Source organism: Electrophorus electricus, chromosome 12, assembly GCF_041902795.1.
Source record: "Electrophorus electricus isolate QZ-2024a chromosome 12, ASM4190279v1, whole genome shotgun sequence".
NCBI lineage: Eukaryota > Metazoa > Chordata > Actinopteri > Gymnotiformes > Gymnotidae > Electrophorus > Electrophorus electricus.
Genome location: NC_137508.1, coordinates 16,347,269 through 16,372,316, shown reverse-complemented (window position 1 = coordinate 16,372,316; position 25,048 = coordinate 16,347,269). Strand labels below are relative to the sequence as shown.

At 37.5% G+C, this 25,048-nt stretch overlaps 1 protein-coding gene across 8 annotated transcripts in view; it reads left to right on the top strand.

The window, feature by feature from the left end:
• Positions 1 to 15,767, top strand: part of disc1 (DISC1 scaffold protein) — a 38,215-nt gene extending 22,448 nt beyond the window's left edge. For 4 of the 8 annotated variants that reach the window (XM_081724465.1, XM_081724464.1, XM_081724466.1 and 1 more), the window contains 5 exons: positions 422 to 524; positions 633 to 824; positions 6,406 to 6,466; positions 10,273 to 10,513; positions 13,907 to 15,767. In XM_081724465.1, the coding sequence (XP_081580591.1) occupies positions 422 to 524; positions 633 to 824; positions 6,406 to 6,466; positions 10,273 to 10,513; positions 13,907 to 14,125 (816 nt within the window). In that variant the 3' untranslated portion in view covers positions 14,126 to 15,767. The other 4 variants (XM_027027142.3, XM_081724467.1, XM_081724468.1 and 1 more) reach the window with 4 other exon arrangements.
• The last annotated feature ends 9,281 nt before the right edge of the window (positions 15,768 to 25,048 follow it).

The following is a 25,048-nucleotide window of genomic DNA, read 5'->3' as shown; positions in this document are numbered from 1 at the left end:
CATTAACATACCAAGCAATAAGAAAATGTTGCTGGTTCTGAAGTTTATTTATAACATTTATATGTGAAGAAGCATTTATAACACAGCACTATAATACAGTCAGTGGGAGATAATGAACGTGTGACTGAGGAGGCCTGGATTGGATTAGTGCTGCGTGTTAAGTGGTACCTGGATTGGATTGGATTGAAGTGTCAATTGTGCTTTATGTTGTCTTTTTGAATGATAAAAAATTGGAATACACCATATCCATTGAGCATTTCTAAAGGTTCTGTTGTTAAAGTGATCGAGTGATACGCTGGACCCTATGACTACAGACCTAATATGTCTTCCCATTAAAATTAAATACATTTCTTTAAGATACAGCCCATTTATTATTTTGAGAGCAATTATTGATGTGTTGCATTTTCTCTTTCTTGCCCAGATGGTGAAGAGCCAGAGGTTAAGTGATAGTCTACAGTCAAAAGTTTGTGAGAATGAGACCCAATTGCTAGACCAGCATGAGGCCAAGCTAGCAACCATTTCAGGTACACCCAAGTACTTCGCTACTGTCTCATGTATCTGTCTGTGGCATTTGTGTAATATGCCACATTAGTCTTCTCTATCTAATTGGATGTCATTTATTCTTGCTGGAGGAGGGAATGACTTCAGCAGTGCAGAAGAGGTGAAGGCAGAGATGAAGTCTTTATATAGGGAAAGGGAATGCTTGGACAGCCTTTCAAAGAGGATGCTTGCACTGAGCACAGCAAGCAACCAGAACCTGGTCTGCGTGAAGGAGCAGCAAAGCCAACTAAAGGAGGAACAGCAGAAGAACTTTGCCCAGCATGGTGAGAGATATCCTTTTGGTAGACACTTTTAATGGTCTTAGTTTTTCAGCCGTTTCATAACACGGTAAAGTGAATACATCTGGGGTGCTACCACTATTCTTGGAGATTTACCAGCCTGCAGCATTAGCAATGCAACTGAATGATAAATGACAAGGGGAATATTACATTTACATTTACAGCATTTGGTAGACACTCTTCTTATCCAGAGTGACTTACAAAAGTGCTTTGTCATTTACTCATAGAAAACATCCTAGCCAGGACTGTAAGTTAGAGTCCAAGATACCAATGAACAAGAATGCTGTTGAAATACAGGGATCAATGCTGATACCTTGAGGTACAAAATACATAATATCTATCTCAGGCAACAATCAGTGCAATAAACAATACTTTATAATAATGATCACAGTTTCAGTTAGTTAGAGTTTCATTCATAGGAGCAGGATCAGTGGTCATTTAAATATTCCATAAATAGATGGATCTTCAGTCTGCATATAAGGACTGCAAGGGACCAGTGCTGCTGCATTCTGGACAAGTTCTAGAGGTCTGATGTCTCTTAGAGGAAGACCAGCAAGTAGTGAGTTGCAGTACTCCAGCTTTGAGATTACAAGAGATGGCGAAAGTACCTGGGCAGCTTCCTGTGAAAGAAAGGGCAGAATCCTTCATATGTTACAAAGAAAAAATCTGGAAGACCAGGTCAGATTTGAAATTTGAAAACAACAACTGGTTGTCCAAAGTTATGTCCAGGCTACGACCAGCTTCAGATGGTGTTACCATGGAATTCTCAAAGGAAACTGTGAGCTTATGGGAAGGGTTGGGAGTTGCTGGGATGTAACAGAAGCTCAGTTTTACTGGGGCTAAGCTTCAAGTGTTGGGCTGTCATCCCTGACGCAATGTCAGTCAAGCATGCTGACATATGTCTGGAAACATATGTGTAATAGAATGTTGTGGTTTACTGTCTCAAAAGCTGCTGAAAAGTCCAGAAAAATCAAGACAGATGACAGTTTGGCAGCTTTAGCAGCATGAAATTTCTCTGTCACTGCAAAGAGGGCTGTTTCTGTTGAATGTGCCGGTTTGTAACCAGACTGATGGGGATAATGGAGCTGGTTCTGGGTGAGGAAAAGAGAGAATTGATTGTAAACTGCTTGTTTGAGCGCTTTTGGGAGGAAAGAGAGAAGTGATATTGCTCTGCAATTGGTTATGTTGGAGCCATCAAGCATGGGCTTCTTGAGGATTAGTACCTCCTGGTTTTGAATGTAGTTGGTAATTGTCCAGAGGATAAGGAGTTGTTGATGATGACAGAAATGAAAGGAAGCAGATATGTTGAGATAATTTGGAACAGAGTGGAAGGAATGGGATCCAGCAGACATGTAGTCGGATTGCTGGAAGTCAGGAGTTAAAGAATTTCACCTGAGAGAGGAGAAAAAGAAGCCAGAGAGTTGTATATAGGGGAAGGAACACTGGTTGGAAGAGTGAGAACAAAGGAAAAGGACCAGCGGATTTCTGCAACCTTCTCAAAGAAGGTGATGACATCCTCAAAAGTAAGAGATGAGCTGGGAGGGGGAGTATTAAGTAGAGAAGAAAATTAATTGATTCATTGATCACAGAACAACAAACCATTATTATATTTTCATTATTATAGCTATATTTATTATTTCAGATCTTTCGCACATAACAGTTACTAAAGAGTCTAATTTCTTTGATAATTTTGAGTTTACCTATGTAGCAAGATGTCACGGTTAGTCCCTCCCAGCTTCCATGTTCCATGATTTCCCTGTCTTGTGTGTTTTGGTTCCATTCCATAGGTTCATTTTCTCTGCCCCTTGTTTGGTTTTGCACACCTGTTCCTCATTTCTAGTCTTGATGAAGTTAATGTATTTTTGTATGTTTTATATGTTCATGTATGTATGTTTCTGAAAAGTAGGTACTTTTCTCACTATATCCTTGTACTGAAGCTCAGTACATATATTGTCATGTGATTTCATGTGGTCCAGTTAAATGGTATTCTGATAATCTAAGTGCCAGATGAGAATTTTCCTGGCCTCAGCGGCTGCCCTCAGCCCATAAAGAAGCTGGTGATCCACTAGCAGGTGGAAGCAAGCACACTGAGAGTTAATTGTGGAGCAGTTCTGGGATGATAGTATAGAATGTTGAGCTGATGTTCAAAAACAGGATTCTGGCATAAGTCCTTGGTTGTTCAAGGTGTTCAAGGATGACGTGTAGTTCCAAGTTCTCCTCAGACCTGTTGGCACAATATGCAAACTGCAGTGGGTCCAACAGGGAATTGCGGTATCTGTCAGGTGTGCTAAATCCAGTCTCTCAAAGACTTTCATGACAAAATACATCAGGGCAATGGTCTGTAGTCATTTAATCCTGTGTTGGTTGTTTTTGGGGGGGTCTGGGTGTTGTTGTGGAGAAATTTAAAGCAGGCAGGTACTTCACTCAGCTCTATTGACCTGTTGAAGATCTGTGTGAAGACAGGAGCAGACATGAGGGTGAAACACCATCTGGACCTGGAGCATTCTTAACCTTTTTTCCCTGAAAGAGAGCATCAAGGGAAGCCACTAAACATAAATTGAACAAAGTGGTATGACAAAGGTGACTCTACAATCTGGAAATGTTGTCTTTCATAATCCTTTAATAAGGAAGAAAGAAATGGGCTTTTGTACATAAAAATGAAAAAAGAAATGAGCAGTTGTATTTAAAAATGCTCAGAAAATTAAATTATTATAATAATTATATAACTCAGTAACTACAATCCCCTGCTGGTGTAGAGACTCAGTAGAATAGGGCCAAGAGGCTAAATCTCATTCAGAGAATGCTTATGTAAAGCACCAGCATTTTATCCCTGATAAAGATGTTTGTTGTTGGGTATGAATGAATCCAGTACTAGTCTTGCCTAGAAGGGATGAGTAAACCATCATGCTTAGTTTAACATGCAAAAAGAAATTGCGAGGTGGGCCTGTTTCCAGTGGGAGACAGTGAGCAAATTATTAGGTATGCTCCCATGTTATGCATTAGGTGAATATGATGTGGTAGTCAACTTAATGAATAAGTCACATGAAACAGCCATTTGTTCTAAAGTACAGTGAATTTATTATCACATTAAATTGACAATATACAATCCCACTGTTGTCAGATCATCATTTTGAGCAGGGTGGCTCCTTGTAAGATCAGCTTAGATTGTAAGTTTTGGATTTTTTGGAACTTGGAAATAGCACATATTTAAATTATTTTTAATTCATGAGCCACTGAGCAACCTCACAAAGGAAAGCAAAACCATTAACTACATCTGCATCTGCCAGATGAATGATCACTTTTCTGAGTAGAACTGAGGAAAAAAAGCTTAAAATCTTAACAATGTATTAGATGTGTACCACTGCAACTTTACAGATACACTGCTATTTAAACAATTTTATTGCTTAATATGTCGGTTACATATAATACCTGTGACAAGGAGTAAGGCAAAAAAGGATGCAAATGTGTAGGCAAAGGGAACTGTGGAAAAAACAATTCAATAAAATGGGTTTAAACATCTTTAGCCATAAAACAGCAACATTTGAATCACATGAATTTTACATGTCAAATCTAAAGTGTTACAAAATTTGTATATTGGTTAGCCAGGCATAAATTGGCATCTTATTGATTTGTAATTTATTCCCTTAAACACTCTTACCAATCCAAATGTTCATTTCAAACCATAGTTGGTTAATCATCATTACATTTACCTGACACTTTTATCCAAAGCAACATACAAGTATGAGTGAATACAACTTGAGGGTTAAGGGCCTTAAGCAGGGGCCCAACAGTGGCAACTTGGCAGTGGTGGGGCTTGAACCTTCTGATTACAAGCCAAGTACCTTTACCACTGAGTTACCACTGCCAAACTAATCTTAATGTAAGTCTTAATTCCATACTTGTCTGTGCAGACAAGTGCTACTGAGTATTGACTATTCACTGAGAAGCTGAGAAGTACATCTTTAAAAAAACTCTCCACTCTTCTTCCTCCGAGTGGTCTTTTTAATTCAAGCTTACATCCTCTACCAGAACACTGGAAGTTTGAGGGTTCTATGTAGTTCCCAGGACTGCACTCTTCTGGAGAGAGATCTCGGGTGTTGTTTCTGGGCTCTGCTGGAGCCATTCTCCCAGTTTGGTTGTCAGAACCCATAGTGTTCTGATTATTACTGGAACCACTGTTGCCATCACCTTTGACCTCTTTTCCAGCTCCTTTCTCTGCACTTGGTATTTCTTAAACTTTTCATATTATTTGTTCCTGATGTTTCTATCATTTTGGATTGGAATCTATCAGTACAGCACTCTTCTGCTTCCACCCCTAATATGTCCAGTTGGTTAGCCATTAACATTTTGTCTGTCATTCATGTATATATGACTACCATGGACAATACAGTTGCCTTCACCCTCCACATCTATATATCACAACTATCTAATTTCTGTCCACTCTCATCTTGTATTTTTTACAGTAGCCCAATTTTCATCTGATTGCCCTGGTCCTCTTGTATCTGACACAGACCTCGCTGACCCACGTGACTTCAAAGTCAATATGACTTTCTTATTCTGAACTCTCATAGTCTCATTGAACTCTCAATGTGGTAGGTGGGCAATATTAAGGTCCTTGCCTAAAGGACCACACTAGAGACGCCCTGGTCAGGATTCGAACCCCCAACCACCTGTGAAGGGTGAACTACAGTACAACTACATTACAATTAATTAACTGCAGTACACTGCAGTTACTCCTTGGGTAGGGATGTTCTCCCCAGTCTATAAGGTTTTCCCAGTCATCTATCTCCAATCGTCTGTAGGTATTAATTGTGTTTTAATGTGTCTATGGGCTTTATCATACTAAAAGGCAGCTTTGTGCAAGTCAAAATATGAGGGACGTTGTCACGTTGTGGCCCCGCCCCCTCCTCAAACATCTTGGTGTGTGTGTTCGTCTGTGTTGCCAAGCCCGCTTGTGTCTTCTACCTGTTCTGTGTTATGTGTAATCGTCTTGGGTGTATATATGTCTCATGTGTCGTACGTGTGTTGGTGTTTGAGATGTGCATAGCGTTTGAGCTTTGTTGTATGTTTTGCATGTTTGCAAAAATAAAAGTGTGTTTCATCGTGCCTCGTCCCTGCATCCTGCTTATCCTCGCAACATCACAGACGTTGGAACAAAATTGTGGAGTTCTAGCCATTTTTTCAAAATATCAGTACTTTTTTGGAAAACACTTTTATACAATAAACATACATTTTTATTAATAATGTTTAATATTAAAAATGAAAGTTTATTGAATATTGAACATTTGGTATTAGCATTAGTGTTTTACATACTAATAAACACATACTGTGCAAATAAATAGTTTGTAATTTAAATATAATATTTTATACAGAAATTAATATTGCAGTTCCTTGATGAGAAAAAAATGAAAACTGTGTTTTGTCTAAGATATTGCTCTCCAGATATATTGTTGTGGATATTGGTGGATGTGGATGTTATTGTCAGATAAAGGACAATCATATAATATGCAGTGGATCATTGTGCTATATATGAAATATTTTGTATGTATGTTTTTCTTCCATACAGAACAGAATTTGAAAGAGAATACTGTTAAGTACAGTGAACTTCTAGAGGACATACTTCATAGGTAAGAGCTTCACAGAATTGTCTCTCTCTCCTTCTCACACAGTTACCACATCTTTTAGGTTTATTGTTCAACATTTTATGCTACTTTTTTCTGTGTCCACCCACTCTCCTGTTACCTCTCTTGTTGATTCATGAGTCTTAAAATTAATTTTAAGAACACGTTATCTATTTGCTTTATATATTTTGCCTTATATATTTTATATAATATAAATATTATATATGACAAAGTATATTATATACCTATATCATTCACTAATATTTGACATTAGAATGTTTGTAATACATAAGTATCTTATAATAATACTGGTGATGTGATGGTGCTCCAAAAGCTGCAGTTCTGGTAAATCACTAAAATGTTTCACAAAAATACTAAGGAGGACATGACACATTGTGTCATCTTTAAGTGTCAGACAAAGCCTAGCCATAACTTTGACCTGCTCTCCTGCTTGTCTCAAAAACTGAGTGGGCAACTCAGGGTACCAGTAACTGCCATTTCGATTAGGATATCTAAGAATGTGAATGCAACACAAACTGCTATAATTTAATGTGGTGTTATTGCAGCACTCCTCCACAGAAATGTAACATTCATTATGTTTCAATGAAAGACCATGGGCAGCCATCTGGAGGGAGGATTTGGCATATGGTTCCCTTTTCACTCAGTTTGCATAGCTACTGTTTAAAAGCCTAAAGCTCTGTCTGTTGCCAAGGTGATCACTGTACGAGTTGAAGGAGGGTGCTGCGTGGCTGTGGAAAGCTCGTTTTTCATTCTCCCGCTTGCTCCCCTTCATTTTTAGCCATGGCCATTGTTCTCGCAGTTATTCACCATGGAAACATGGCTGAGCTGACTTGAATTGAGGTGAGCATTAGTCTTTAGCATCAGCAAAGTACTGTACCAAAACCCATTTTTTTAAATGTTGTGAATATCTTCCTATGATATTTTCTTATGAAAATAATGTAGAAATGTAACATTTATAGATATAGACAAAGCCTAGTTACAGGATTAATCATATATTGATTAAACTTTTTTTTCCTGCAGCAATGACAAATACTGAAAGGCAATAATGCTTTTAACTGATATTTGTTCTTACTACCCTGAAAATTGTCTTTTTACTGTTTTTTAACAGTAAAAACACTGGGGCATTAAAAACACTGCCCCCACCCCCCATCCCCACCCAGTGTTAGGTCTAGTGAGTTTCCACTGTTATAGTTGTACTTTTTGCCCTGCCAAATTCACAAGGTTTGGCCAACAAATTGACATTTTTCTGACGTAATAATTTTTATGAATATCTTTTGCAACTGCAATCCATGTGTCATATCATTAACATTGGTGGTTATCTCCCTGTTTCTGTGTGTCAATAACAAGAAACGCAAGAAAATGTTATTCATCACCATCCTTAATCTTTAATGCATGACAGCTTTAGACATGGTTGATGAGTTACCCGTCTATCACAAAATAGCATATGTCTAAGGGAATTCAGTGATATTTCAGAGCAGTTTTCTTTTGTTTACAGATAACATTCATCTATCTGTTTTTGTGTGAAGGTGCTTATTTCACATATAGGGCTTTTCTGCACAAAGGTTGCAGCTATGCCCACTTTTGCTGGTTTTGCCTGCCTAAAGGCCTGTGATTGTTTATTTGGAGTGGCATAGATCTCTGTAAATGGTAATAATACTGCAGGATAATTTTCACCTTTTGTACCCTGATGAGTATAAAAAATTAACTCAGAGGAGTTGGAAAGAGTGAAGTGATACTGGATGAATATTCTTTCTCAGGACATCTGTGAGTCTCATATGAACTTGTTGCAATACATTGATTCCAGAACACACAAATGCTCATCCTTGTATTATAACTCCAGAGTGATCTAGTAATCACTGGTGCTGACATGGTAAATTTTGCAAGTAATCATGATTTTATATATATATATATATATATATATATATATATATATATATATATATATATATATATATATATATATATATATATATATATATATATTTTTTCCCCAGAATATATGATACATTTGTGGTGTGTTTCAGTTCTTAACTGAATGGTGGTATTTAATATTTGAATACCAGATGGATAGGCTACCATCATAAAATACTTTCCACACAAATAAATATATAGAGGAAAAAAAAACATAAAAAACAAGGCAATAACAAATACTTTCAGCAGTTGATGTGGTTAGTCTATGAATCAGACGGAAGTCAAAAGAACTGTAATAATGTAACGCGTGGAGGCTTGGCAGGATGCAAAGACAAGCCATGTAACACACAATGACGTTTATTGGTGACAACAAGGACAATGTAGCACTTAGGCTAACATGAGGTCAAACACTGACAGTTTGACATGAGGTCAAATATCCACAGTTAAAAAAGAGATTATATACACTCGGGGGGGGGGGAGGGATGGCCATACGAATGAAGACACACACACACACACACACACACACACACACACACACACACACACACACACACACACACACACACACACACAGGGAGACGTCTGGGAGGAGGGGCCGTACCATAACAAATAAAAAGCTTAGGCTGATTAGTTAATTGTCCTCCTTCCCTTATGTCAGTCAATTCCTTTATAAAAAATACACTAAAATGGAAAATAAAATACAGTAAAATCTTAGAGAGCTGTTTAAATATTACAACCTAAATTGAGTTGCAAGTCTGTGGTCTGGTGGAGTGCTGCAAATGGGGAATGTGCTGTCATTCATTGCAGTAGATGATTCCTCTGATGACAGTAGATGATTCATCTGATGATCATTGCAGTAGATGATTCCTCTCTGCCCTTGACACCTTGACACCATGTTTCTCCATAGAAATCAAATAACATACCAAAGTAGATCATGCCATCTTCATAGTCAAATGTCATTAGTGCACATTTTATTTTCTTATGAAGTGCAGGTTTTATTTCCTTATGAAGCAAGCCAAGTAACAGTTATACATATGAAACTCAGGTTCTTCCTACTGTAGACATCTCCTCCCTTTAAACATTGCTTGAAGAGTTGCAGATCCTGGCATATAGGTTGGGGCTGTGTGAGATCCCCTTGTGACAATGTGTGTCCTCTGACTGTAACACAAAGCTTGTGCTCAGCTCAGCTGTTCCCCTTTGCATTGAGTTCCTAAAAAAGGCTGATTTGAAACAGCATAATGACTGTTTGTCATTTGTTGTTTTTCTTGTGAATATTTCCAGAAGAAGGAAGTGTTACTTTTATCTGTCCTGTCATTTTGCTTTTATCTGTCTTGTCACTGAAATACCACATATATGTCTAGTATATGGTGAATACATTTTGTATAATCTTGTTGATCTACTCTTAAGTCGACAAACCTATGCCATTTTGTCATCAACAAAAGCTACAATGCAAGGGAGTCAAGCAAAGTCAGTTTGTCAAATTGGAAAAAAAAGGAGAGGTTTGTCAAGTCAGTTTTATTTTTGTAGCGCTCCCAAATTTATGGATTTTGTCACAAAAGCAAGGTTTCAGAAATCCTGGTCTAGACCCTTAATCTGCAATCTGGGGAAAAACCCCTTGGGGCCACCAGAGAAAGAAGCTTTATGATGATCCAAGTCTAGTAAATATAGTCCATCATCCTCTGTGTGGTTTGTGGAGCTTAACTTGGTATCTAAATCCTGATTATTGTGTTGCACTTGTGTTGCAGTAACTAGAAGAATCAGTCATTTGTGTTGTTTGATTTGATGAGCCATACTTGACTTTAAATTAACTAGTTTTTTGCAAGTCCCTTGGTTTGTTCAAATAAACACTTTGCCTGGTCACTGTGCCTATCTCCCCACAGAAGTAGAAATACTGGACTGGAGCACATTTGGAAGGCTGACCTGGAGACATGCCAACTTCTTCCACAAGGTTGTGAGCTACATGCCCTGAGCTGTTCTAAAACTGAGGATCACCTCCCTACTCCAGCACCACGTCACAAAGCTCTGCCATTCGCCAAGTCTAAAGCAGTGTGTGCCATGCTCACTGCTCTGGGAGAATTCTGTAGTCCTGAAGTGAACCTGCAACAATCTGAATTCACTAAGGTCAATTATATGTATCTCATTTTGTTTCACTGACATACAACGTACTGGATATTTCAGTCAGTAACCTCACCTCTCCATTAATCTAGGGATTGATTCATGACAAATCCTGGGATTCATGGTTGTAGGTAGTAGGTTTTACTGATGACTCTTCAGAGAGTTGGTTGATTTGAGAAATAGTTTATGTATTTTTATTTAACAAGATTTATGATCCTTTTAAGATCTTCTCCAAGGAACAATGACCTCTGAAATGTCTATTTATAGAGACCAACTTCTTAAAATAAACTGGAATGTTTATTCTTTATAATTACTTTCTTTTTTCTTTGGTCTTTCCTGTACTCCCTTTTCCATTACTACTTTCTTTTTGCTGCCTTAAAGCACCTCTCTCTAAATCTCCCTCTAACACGACTTATTTAAACCTTGATCAGTTAACCTGCTTCTTTGTTCCTTAATACATACTGTGTATTCTCTTTATCTATTCTTTATTTTCTTTGTTTTATGAAGACTGGCTACTCCTCCTAAACCTCATCCACTCTCTTCCAGGATAGAGAAGGTGAGATGAGGTGTTTTTTCCCCCACTACCTTCCCATTCACATCACTTTCACTAATCTGTTACCTGTTTAACTTATGTTAAAAAAAAATTATATATATATATATATATATATATATATATATATATATATATATATATATATATATATATAGTAGTCTAGTCTTCCACTATGTGTGCCCCATAGTCAGCTATAGTTCGACTAATATGTCTGCTGCCAATCGGTAATTATTTTCTACTTCAAAGTTTCAAATATACCTTGAATACAGTCACACTGAAGAGGTCTGGGTTAATGATTATTATTATTATTAGACCCTTTCAATTATGCTTATGCATGCATAATAGAGTTTAGTAATTTATGAGGTTTGTTGTTTAGGTTATTTTTCTTTTAAAGTCAGCAGCTTTTCTCTCTGTGTCTATATACAGTTGGAGGTTATATACCTGGTATGTATACAGTTGGAGGTTATATACCTCCAATTGCTTGTCCTAAAAAAAGGCACGTCTGTGACCCCAGGTTCAGGGTTTTGTTTTGTTTTTTGAGGACAAGCAGTTGAAGGTATATAACCTCAAACTGTATATATACCAGGTAATAAACCTACAACTATATATAACCTCTAACCTCAAAATAAAAGAAAGAAAAAGGAAAAGATAAACCAGAATAACAAAGGTATATACTTTGTAATTTATATACTTCTTTTTTGTTCTATGGTTATATACTTTGTTATTCTGGGTTATCTGGTTTGTCTTCTTTGGTTCTTTTTTGTTCTGGGGTCACAGAAGCTGCTCTCATTGTGAAAGGGCAGTGTCTGTCTGGATCTTATTTATTTCTGCTTATAAATGCAGTTAGCTCGTTACTTGCAGTCTGTCTAAGAATAGAGTTGGCAAGGCCAGTGTAAACTAAACAGTCATCAATCATGATCTATTTACTTGCAATGCTGTGTCTAAATTTCACATGTAAGGAAAATAAAATTTCAGATTATTGAATTCTAATGATTTAATGCCAGTGTATTATACAGCACCCAGTCAATATATAAGCCAAATCATCTGTTCTCTACAAATTCTAGTTTTTTGGCATGTTTAATGCATCGTGCATGACTCTTGCATTCACAAACATGTCAGAATTACTCAGTATATTGTGTTGTATCATTTCTTAGACCATCAGTGCTTGATTCGGGCTTGAGAATTGCAGACTATTACATATGCTTTTGTGTGTGTGTGTGTGTGTGTGTGTACCATTGGGGGGCAGTCTTGTTTCTGAACAGAACAATCCACAAGGAATGTTCAGCAGTGGGGTGAGGAAATTAAACCATTAGAATTGAATAATCTGAAATTTTATTTTACTTACATGTGAAATATAGACACAGCATTGCAAGTAAATAGATCATGACTGATGACTGTTTATTTGCTAAGTATTGCTTGGAAACAGGGTTACCTGTGCAACATCTTTTCGGTTCCCATGCCAAATTATGTTTTATTAATAATCACAAATCAGTACTATGTAGCTGGAAGAGAATGTCTATTTTAGGGATTTGTAAAGCAAATGTGGACACATGAATTTTGGATAACAATAGAGAAAAGAGGAATAAAAATGATTGGAAAGGAGATATCTAATCTCTTTTTGTCCCTAATGACTTTAATTCAATGATTTCCTTTTCACTGCTTTCCACCTGCCTGCCATAATCACACAAAGGAAACCAATGCATGTCCTTTTCCTCTCCTCTTTCCCACACATTGTCTTGTTCCTTCTACATCCTGAGTCATTTTCCTCACAGCAACCATCATCTTATCTAAAATAGAAAAGAATTTGCAGAAAAGATTCCTGTTAATGGATATGTTTTTCTATAAAATACATTAGTCTCCACCTTTTAGTACAGCATCGTATGGTGCCAAATAATAGATTTAACAAAAAATACTATTTTATAGACAATTTAAATTAGCACAGTTAGCCCAGTGAGAATGGGGTGTAAGCTGACAGGCCATTCCTGTCCATTTCAGTTAGGAATCAAGGTCATGCGGCCTTGAAATGTGCAACTACAGTTTCCCTACTGTTTTTGTTTTGTACCTCACTGCTTTTAAAACAGGTTTATCTGCACAGTATTTTGCAGAGATGAGTTCTGTTCCCTCACTTATGTCCCAGTGGGCCCCATCTTTATTCCAAGGTGTTGTATTTTTATTTGTTCATGCTGTGATATGACTGGCTATAAAGTACACGATGATGTGCTGTGGAGGTCTAAGAATAGAGCTCAAACACCAATACTGAGCAGAAATAATTGAGTATGGGAGGGACAGAGTCAAAGAGGTGGTTTACGTGAGTGTGAAACAGATACGCACCTTGTGATTTTGACTATGTATTTTATGTATGTAAATATGTATGAAACTGCTGAAAGTCTAAAATGCAGTAAATCTCCAGGTGCTGGAATTGGGATGTAGTCATTTTCCACTTATGTCTTTCTTCTCTTCATTCATCTATTTGCTTGAGTAATTAGTGCACTCGGAGCTGCTGAGGGGTCTGGTGTTACAACAGACACAGCAAAAGCGAAGGTGGCAATAGGAAGTGACAGACCTGACATGTAATTTTGTCCAGTGCCCCTTAACCAGCTTTCAAGTCTAAGTAGCCAACAAAAGGATTTTAAGGCCTGAAGTATACAGATAAGCATACTTTCTCACCATATCATAAGACAGTACCTATTTATAACATTTAGAGTTTAATTGTTACAGATATTATTAAAATTCATTAGGACTTTAATGACTCAGTCCTGAGTCAAAAGTCATAAAGAGACTTAACGATCATATGTTTATGATCTGCTGGTACTGTTGTTGTTGACATTGTTGTTGTTTTGTTTTAGGATCTATGCAGTGAGGGAATGGACCTGACAGAACATTGTAAGTTCATCAGTAAAAGGCTGCTGTCTTTGGAAGAGCATCTACAAGCTGCCATGCATAACTATGATCAAGATCTCACTATTATCCTCAAACTGCAGTCTCTCTCTGTGTGTGCGTGTGTGTGTGTGTGTGTGTGTGTGTGTGTGTGTGTGTGTATATCTGTGTATACATATTTGTTTTAATGATATTCTATTACCTGCAGGGTTTCAGGTAGACACAAATTAGAAATAACCTTATGTCCATGATGACAATATTATTTTAGACTTCTAGGAAAAATAAGAGATCAAAAATAGGAGAATAGAAAAACACATGACTCATTTCTGCAACATCAGTATTTATATGAGAAAATATCAGCAGAAAAAACTAATTTCAGTGTCAGCCTGATATGGTCATTAGAGGCCCCGCTGTAACATCCCATCAAAACAGCCCAGAGTAGAGATATGGGCATCATTTCATAGCATGTACCCCATTCTGGGTGGAAAAAATGATGAGCTCAGGAGCATTTAGAGAAATTACTCTTGAGAAGCTAAATCCATTCTTCATCTTTATAAGAGAATCTACATGTAAGGAAAATAACTGTTTTAATAATGAGAAAACATGTTAAGAAAGATTAACAGGTTGGTCTGCCAGTAATTATCACATGAGACAGAAAGAAGGAGATAAGAGAAAGGTAATGGTAGATTGCACCATCTAAATGTCTTATCTAAAGGTCTCTCCTGCATACCAGGAAACAGTTCACATTAGACTGACTCAAATGGCTACTGTATCATGCATAAGACATTAGATTTATTTGCTGCAATGACCAGCCATCTGATCAGATTACACAGGAATACATTCATGACATGCAAATAAATGTGAAATAGGTTTTGTGGAAAAAATAGTAACACTGATTTAGACACTTATGTCTAAAAAAGTGGTCCATATGGTATTTTAGAGTCGGACTTTATGGTCCCAATGCATGTCCTTGCTTGAAGGTTTTCACAGCCTGTGGTGTGACTGGTTAACCAGAACATTGCTTCAGTCTACATGAGCAACACATTGACCTTGCAAAGTAGTACAGTTGAAATGAGGGACTTTTGCCACTTGAAGTGACTCAGTTGCAGCTGTATTAATATACAGCTAAAAACATACATTTGTATAGCAAGAAATCTTATCTTTTACTGGGCATTTTAGTGTTTTAAGGAAGAATCTCAGAGTTTGAAATGATAACATTTAAATGATAACATTTTAGCTGACTAAGAGTGACTAAGATTCTTACCAAGGAAGTATGTACTCCTTTCTTGATTACAGAAGCTATTTAATAAGATTGAGGTAGAGCAGTCCAAAAAACAAAAACTGCATTTGGCATAGTAGTAAACAGATAATATAATAGATTCTTGCCAAAGAAACTGACGTTTGTCTGTGCCAGAGGGGGATCTCATTAATCCCTCTTTATAATTCATGATGCACTCTTTAATGGCTGGTTAATTATGAATGAGGACAATCTGGGGACATTTGGAGAGGAAACGAGCCTCATCAATTCCCATCTGCTGCTAGAGGTATACCTTTGAATCACCATTTAAGCTGGGCAGTCTCTTCAAAAGTTAAACAATTTAGCACTGTTGAGAGGGGTCCATTGCATTCCTCAGAGAGGTTGTGAATTATTTAGGCTGCACTACTTGGTTTGAAAGGAGACCATCAGAACCTTTGAGTCATGAGAAATGGTGGCCTAGCATGATGATATATTTGAGGAATTGAGGATGATCAAATTGAGGACCTTCGTACAGCCTGGTAATTCTGGTATGTAATTATAGTTGAGGTACACTGGCGTGCTTTTTGAGCTGAATAGTAATGGGAATGAGAGAACATCTGCATGAAGTCTGCCTGTGTGACAATGTGTTCCCCTTAACTCATGCACCATCCTTAGAAAAGGAAGTACAGGAGGTAAAGACCACTCTACAAAAGATGTTATCTCAACTCAAGGAAAATAATGAAGATGAAGAGGTGGAACAGCTTGATGAAGAACACTTTCATGACATACAGGATAGGGAGGGAGTAAAAGCAGAGGAAGGTTGTTACTTAAGTGACAGCTGGGAGATTTAAAAAGATGTTCAAGTTAAAAGCTATATTTTCCTTTTAATTATAACGTTTGCTAAATAAATGCTACAAAAAACAGTTGGCATTATACCTACGGAATTTACACACAATGCATGCTAAATGGTTCCTATTCATTTTCATTTATAACATCATAAATGTAAGTTTATATCTTGTGTGTGTTCACATAATGGAAGTGTGATGTGGCCTAGATCTTTTCTTAAAATTAACAATGTGTGTTTTGGAAATAATTCTAATGTCTATTAGTAATTTTGAATCTTTTGAAAAATTAATTTCATATTTACACATTCTATGTATTTTATTACACAGATCAAGAAAATGTAAAGGTTTTTTTTGCTTAATAAACTAAAATAAATGGACCTTATAGTATATTTTAAGCTGAAATCAAATTTGTTTTTAGAATTGTCCTATCACATATGGTTTTAAAGTGATTACAATTTTACAATTTTCTATTATTTATAAATAAGGCTGTTATACATTTAAAATATGTACAAATTAAAATGTACAATGTATGATTTTTGCCTATATTTGGTCTCAGGAACATCCAGCTTCAGTGTCCAGCAGTAGTCTGCCAACACCATTGGGGATCCACTTTCCTTGGTACATATGAATATAAAAAATAAAAACTATGGGTGATGGAATAATTCTGAATCAAAGCAATTAATTCTAAAGCAAAATCATGTTATATATTTTTTTCTTTTTTAACAAAATTTTATGTTACTACTAAACTGCATGCCCTTCAGATCACCCTTTGTGGGGCTTGTGTTTGAGCTTGAATATGAATTCAGTACTATGAGCATGTTGACATTTTCAGTGTTTTTCCAAGCTATCGAAGACCAGTAAGACCAGAGGAGATAAAAGATATACAGTCAAATATGTAGCTGTCAAAAAAGTTTTTTAGAAACTCGACAACGTTCAAAAAGGTTCAAGACAATTCCAAGCCCTAAATATAATGGCACTCTCTTCCTTTGTGTTCATAAATTTACCTTCGTATTATAGGTCTCTGAAGCTCCACAGTTTGATTTGAAAAATATGGTACTTTTGAATTGTAAGATGATATTCCATCAGACTGGTAGGTGAATGTCAGGTACTTTTGTAAGGCAGCCCCCTTAAAGAGTTGTGTTTGGTTTTAATATATCTTTACAAGGATTTTTAATAATATTTAGTGTGGTTAATATGAAAGTGTTGGTTTTTGTTTTTTTGTTTTTTTTACTATTTGCATTCTGGCCACCGAGTTTGATATACATATTAGATATACAGATTTTCTGTCTATTAGAAACTTTTCATTTAAAACATTTATAGCTCCTTTTAACAAAATACAATTAATGAAAGTGCATTGGAAATAACCACTGAGAATGTTTTCATGATTACTATTGTGTCTTTCCTGTGTTTTGAACCCTCGTTTAATAGTTTTTACTTCCAGTAAATTTATGTCTACAAAAGAAGTACAAACTTAGTGGCCTCTCATATTTTAAATATTATTTTGACTATAAATGTTTTTCATTAGCATCCTAATGATAGTAAATAAAATAATGTGAATGAACACAAAAGTCTATGTTCTAGATGACGTATATAAACTTCTGGCTGCATGCAGGGATAATAAAAATCAACTAGCTCTTCAGCTATGAAAAATGTGTTTAATATTTTAAATATAACAATAATTATTAATACAGTTAATAGTTATCTACATATTTTAATACATTACACTGTAATCTTTTTTGTGTGTGTGTGTGTGTGTGTGTGTGTGTGTGTGTGTGTGTGTGTGTGTGTGTGTGTCAGATGATGTTTCTCCCGCTGAAGCTCTGCATGGGCTAACTTGCACCTGTGTTCACACAGATTGCTGGAGCTCACTGAAGTACTTTTCTAATGGTACACAATAATTAACCCATGCCCAAAAAAGAAACCATTACAGTAACACAGACCCATTACCTTGACATCTGTAATCATGAAATCCTTTGAGACACTAGTACTAGTGTAGGAGTGTAAGATTTAAGCTTAGATTTTAGTTGTTAATAATTAATTTGTTAGTCATTTATTTAAGTAGGGCAGTAACTTAGTAACACTTTCACCAAGGGACTGTTTAGAGCCGTTTGGTGAGAAATAAAAGAAATTCCACCTCACTCATGTAACCTGACTATTGTATCCTTTCCTTTGAAGGAACTGGAACTGCCTATAGCGAACTGTACACTACAACCTAGGGTTACACTAACACAGCTGAGAGATATCACCCTCCCCTTTGTTCCATGGATGATGTAGTGAACATGAGACTTCACCTAATCCTTCAACACCTTGGACAACTAAGGACAGGCTGCTAGTGCTAGTGTTAGTAACACTTTCACCAAGGGTTACACTAAGTTACTACTCAAGTATTTCCCTCTCTTCCCATGTACTCTCTATTGGGACCCCCCTGGAACCATATTTCATAGGAACCAAATTACCAAGAATAGCCTAAAAATGTTCTAATATACATCCTGTCTTACTACAATTTACCCTACTTAAATAAATGACTAACAAAATGAATAAATTAACTATAACAACTCAAATCTAGGCTTAAATCTTACTCATACACTAGTACCAGTCTCTCAAAGGATATCATGATTACAGACATCAAGGTAATAGGTCTGTGGTACTGTGATGCTTTCTTTTTTATGGTATTATTGTGGACCAATAGAAAAGTACTACAGTGAGCTCCAGCAATGTGTGTGAACACAGGTGCAAGTTGGTCCACACAGAGCTTCAGAGTGAGAAACACCATCTGAACCTGCAGCTTTCTTGACCTTGTGTCTCTGGAAGAATTGGAGTACATCTTCAATGCAGGCTGAATGGCATGTCTGTCAGAGCTGAGAAAGGCAATGCTGATGCCTGTGCTGTAGTCTGAATAGGGCATGAATTTGTGTTTGAGAGGTGAATGATGCTCTTTCAAATCTGCTATAATGTGTATTCAACTATTAGCCAGCTGACAACTCACCGTTGTCTTGTGAGATGGCTTCTTGTATCTGGTGATATCCTACAGGCTTTTCCACACAGGTGATTGGCTGACAGCATGTTGCTCAGCTTTCTGGAGTAACTCTTCTTGGCTGCTTTTCTCTCTTTGTATTCTGTGTCTGGTTGTACCGAGTTGTCTCCACTTCTGTATGCCTCCTCTTTTGACTGCAACAATCTGAGTTTGTCTGTGAACCAGTGTTTGTCAATGTTGTATTGGATTTGAGTCTTTGTCAGAAAGCAAGCATCCTCATAAAAGCGTATATATGATGTGAATGTTTTAGTTAATTTATCCAAGCTGTTTGTTGCATATTCAAACACACTCTGATCAGTACATTCCAAACAGGCTTGTAGTTCACCTTTTGCCTCATTTGAACATATGTTCAAAATAATGACCTCAGGTTTAGCAGATTTAAGCTTCTGCCTATAGGTTGGAAATAGATGAATTAGGCAATAATGAGTGAGGCCCAGGTCTGCACAGGGAACAGAGCCGTATGCATTCTTCAAAACTGTGGAAGTGGTCCATTGTGTTACAGTTCCTTGTGGGACAGGAAACATTTTGGGCAGTTGTGAATGAGATTAGCTCTGTATTAGTTCCCCAAAACAATGAAGACAGAGTCTGGAAGTTTGTGGTTCATGGTGATTATCTGTTCCGCTGCTTCGCAACTTTCATGATAAGTCCATGGCGTGAACCCCTCCATAGAGATGAAAACTAGAGAGTTAGAGTGTATACTCTGGGATGAACTTGCAGCAGAGAGAGAAAAGTTCTTATTTGTCCTGCTTAGCAGTAGCAGCTTTTAGATAATGAGAGAATGGAGATTAAGTTACTGAGAAAGCTGGTGTTTAACTAATACACCCACGTGCTTCCCCCATCTGCACTGCACCCCCATCTGTGTCTGCTGTACAGAGTACCTGCCCCACTGACAATAATGTCCAAAATATGCTAGAAGGTAGGGAATCAGGAGTAAAGCTTGTTGTCATAGATATTTAACAAAATTGTATTATTAATTAAAGATATGTCATGATATTGTATGTATGTGTGACATTTTTAACATTATTCCACTTTTTGTATATTCTGTTTTAAGATTTAACCTCTGATTTTTCTTCCCACTTTACTGGCCTGTGATTGGCCAGTGTCACAATAGTTGATATGGGAGAGTGGGGGTATACCACCCCACCTTCCCTGAGAGCATGGCCAATTTGCTCTCTCAGCTTCCCTGTCATGGATAGCTGTGGCATCATTGGGGATTGAACTCATGAGAGGGCAAACATACACCACTTGGGAGCCTCATGATTCCACATTGAAGATGAAGATGCATATATGCAGGCATTTAGATAAAAACATAATTCAAAATAAAGGTATCACAAGAATGGTTGAATCTACTCCAAATCCCTATGTGAATCAACTTAATTATCAGGATCGTATGTTATACGAGCAAGCTCACACTATCAACAGGAGAAATTCTCCCAGATGCATTCAGAATAGTAGATTCAGCATCTATGATCATACCTGCATCAGAATCAAATACATGAAGTCCCCTTGCTTATATTGTTTGATCTTAATGCAGCAGTTGACACCTTAGAGCAACATTTTACTAGATAGACACAAAAATGTTGGGATCAGGGCCATAGCCTTTCCTGGTATAAATCTTACTTAGCTGATTTTGTGAACATAAATTAAAACATTACAGCATACACCAATGTTAGTTTTGGTGTCCCACGATAACCAGTTCTAGGGCCCCTGTTTTTTTCTTTATATATGTTACCTCTATGTGAAATTATATGTAAACACTGTGCTAGATTCCACTACTGTGCTGATGACCCTCAGTTATATATCTCAGACAAACCAGAGAACAAATATCAGCTTAATATTTTGAAATATGTGAAAAACACATTAGACACTAGATGTTGAGAAATGTTCTGTCACTTAATTATTGACAAAACAGAAGTGCTTCTATTAAGTCCATAGGCATCCAGGAGTACACTCACTTTGATGTCACTATTTACTCATATGATATTTATTTTTTTAAAGTTGTGGGGAAAAAAAGAATAATATTGTACTTTGTAAACATGACAACAAAGTATGCAGAATGTTATTCATATTTCTAAAAACCTGCCCAAAAATTAGTTTTGGACAAAATGCCTAAATCAAGATGTTCTGTAACATCCACAGATGACATTATACTCTGTTAGTTAAGAAAAAATGTGCTTCATAAAATAATTAGGACCATATATAGGTGTCTTTGATCTAGTTCAGGTTAATTAAAAACAAAACCTTTTCCCACAGACCTCAACCTCAATCTAAAATCTGGATTTTTCGATTCTTACAGTTACGTTACTCTGGGCCAACCACAAATTGCTTTTTTGTGTTACTGGAATGATGTATTGACACTGCATCCAAACACTTCTTTTTAATTATAGGATTATAGCTTTATTATAGTTTGCCTATAATCCTTCCAATAGCTTGTATATAAATACTTCAGACAGTTAATTGCATCAAACATACCTCATATAAGCGATTATTTAATTTTTTTAAGTTTTGGCTTGTTATTCTTAAACAGAATCCTTTCTCTGTCACATTCTGTTTTGAGTCAGTTTGTGCTGGCTGGGAGGAAGTTACTATACCACAGAGCTGCTGGCATTTTGTGTACAGTCTGTGGCTTTTCAAAGTCACTGTGACTCCATCTTCCCAGGAGACAAACTGAAAGCAGATCCTTTGCGAAGTAGACAGGAAGAAGAATTGAAAAACAGTCTTTTAGCTATTCCATGGAGGCAGTCTCTCCCGAGACCCTGAGGTTATTCGACTTGAATGATGGCACCTATTTCAATAATAGCTCCTATTACAACAGACATTCCATGCCACAGACATTCAGTTTACTTCTTTCATGATCTTATTTTTCAGTCTGAATTTCATATTAAAGCTGACTTCCAATTTGATGTTGTCCCACCAATAAGTCAGTGATTCATTTCAGCTGATCAATTTGTATTAATAGGTTTGCCAGCCAGTGTTTACCAGAGAAAAATTGGTTCCAATCCTGAGCCTTGGTCCCTCTTAAGATGTTTTGTTTTTTTTTGCCATTGTCCCATTACAATTGTTCATTAGGGGCATGGACCCAGATTCTCTATAAAGTTGATTTCTCTGTTGCTTTAGAAATCAAAGTGCTATTTGTTTGAATTTAAATTTCAATATATAGGAGTTGCAGTCGTAACATTTGAAAATTCTGCCTTGATTACAATGAATTACTACTGCCTAAAAATCAAATCATTCTTCGCTGCAAGAATGAAAAACATGATGAAATTATAGCTATCTACAAATATCTACAAACATGTGCACTTGATCTGTCACGGAACGCTCTCCCACCCCCACGAGTAATGTGGTACGGCCTGCCGCATGCAGGGGTGTGTGTGTGTGTGTGTTTACATTTGTTTGTAGCCACACCCTCCGTTATGGCACACACCTGCATGGGGTTTTGATGTTAAGTGTTTGTCTGTCTATTTAAACCCCTGCCTGTGTGTGTCTTATCATTGGTCATTGTTTCTGTTATTGGTATCGTTAGGGTTAGAATTATTGTGTGTCTAGCCTGTGTTGTTACAGTCATTAGCATTAAGTGTGTTGATGTTCAGTGTTGTGCGAGTGCCACCATTGTCTTTTATGTTCTATGTTATTAAATGTTTCACAAAGTCGAGGGAGTCTGTGCGTTCTGTTCAGTGTCCTGCGGCACTCGGACAAATATCACATGATCTAGTCAACAAAACTCTTTAGGTATCATGGACAGCATTTCCACTGTGCCTAACAGTGTGCTAACTTTAATAAATAACTGTATTCCTATTTGAACTAATCACAGAATTGAAACCATTAATGTAATATTTAAGTAATTGACTAAGGATCTTTTTACAGAAAATAAATAATTAAACAAAGATACTAATATATTTAATAATGAATGAGAAGCAAGCAGGGGTTAATACTATGCAAATGACATTGTATTAATTGGTTCCCACTAGTTTTCATTCATGGTAGGCCATGATAGCATTTCTGTGTGGTCAGAGCACATCTCTGGAAACCCAAATCTACATTTTGGAGCATCTATAATTAGTATCCATTTTCAAATGCAGCATCATCATTTAGCCATTCTGTGACGTGAGGAGGCTAAGCAGGAGGCAGGGATGAGTCATGTTAAACACAAAACAAACACCATGCAGCACACCGGCTAGCGGTAGATCAAATACCAACAAGCCCACAAGACCTCATATACACGTACGATAAATGACAGAACTAGGAAGAGGTGTAATACATGGGGGGAGGGGGGCGTGGCCATACACACGAACACACACACACACACACACACACACACACACAGGGAGACATCTAGGAAGAGGGGGCCATACCGTGACAGAGCCCCTCCCCAACAGCATGACTGCCAGTGCGCCAGCTTATCAGACTACAGCCACCAGACCAACGCCAAGCGGCAAGGCTGGAGGACTGAATGACCCGACACAGGTCAGCGCGAGCAGGACTGAGGGGAGAAAGACAGGAACTAAGACAATGACAGACAAAGGGACGGACACAAAAGGAGACAAAGTGATTGACACAGTAAGTGAGACAGGGATAGGCACAGTATTAGGGACAGGTACATGAACCAGACTACATAAAAGACTCGTTAAACAGCCTGGGGAAGACGGCAGGAGCACCAGCCAGTCCTCCTGTCGTTGGATGGTTTGGAATTCGCCCAGCCTGGTGGGGATCATCCTTAGTCAGCTCGGGTGGCGGCGGCTGCTCAGGCTTTGGTGCACGTGTGTCAGGAAGCACACCAGCTGATTTGTTCATTTCACAGGTGGCAACTGGTGGCGCTGATTTTTTCCCTCTATGAGGCTTAGGCATAGGCGCATGAGCTCTGGGGCTGCGTGCCTTAGGGGAGGGAGTGTCTTCATCAGACAACAATGACACCTCTCTGTGAGCCACACAGGGTAGCCTGCTTGCTCCAGAGTGGCACGTGCTGGGCAGTGCCTTGGGTGGTACCTTGGGTGCCAGAGGCTCTTTGCCCTGTGAAGGGCATTTGCACCCTTTCATCCCCTTCCTTTTTTTCTATCAGTTTCTATCAGTCTGTGTTTCTGTGACAACTAGGAGGCTAAGCAGAATGCGGGGACGAGTCGTGAGAAACAGGATGATATATTTATTGAAAACACAAACTAAAGACCACGTAGCACACCAGTTAGAGGTAGATGAAACTGACAAGCCTGCAACATTACAGAACTAGGAACAGATGTAATAAATGGGCGGGCATCTAGAAAGAGGGGGGCTATACCGTGACAAGCGCTACACCAGCCAGAAATATATTAATAAAATAAGTTCTTCACTGGTAAATATCATAAAAATCTTAAGAACACAAAGAAAAAAAAGACGACTTGTATTAATCTACCAAAGATCTTGTAAATTATGGACACAGGCCAATTAGTGGTTACTTTGACTAAATTGAGATCACTGATTACGCTGTGCCTGATATCTCTGCATATTAGATGTCTAACACAGCTTTAGCTTGTAACGCTTTTCTCATACTGACTGTTACGTGCCAGGTGTACACGTTTGTGTTTTTTGTATTGGTTGCTTATACTTGTTACAGGTAAACCAATAAAAAGCCAGTACAATCCTCATACCCAGAAAATCTGTGGATAAGTGGCATGGAATAAATTAGATGGACGTTGCCACTGAGGCTCTTGTTTTTATGTTGGTTGGCCTATAAGGCCATTGGAAGGCTCCAACTGCCTACTACATGAAACCAGATACACAGAAGGTCCCAATTGTGCCTGCGTTGGAGGAAATTCATGACCGTGGCATGTGTTATATTGGAGGGTTCCTTTACATAATTTGTAAATTAGGGTAATGGTTAATGGAAACATGAAAAATTATATTGTACATGGTAATGATTCAAATGCTTTCAGTGAATGAAAATGTTTGCTTGTAGATAATTGACAGACTCTTGGACATAAATAACAGCCACAATCCTCATGGTAAACAATTCAAAGCTCCTCTG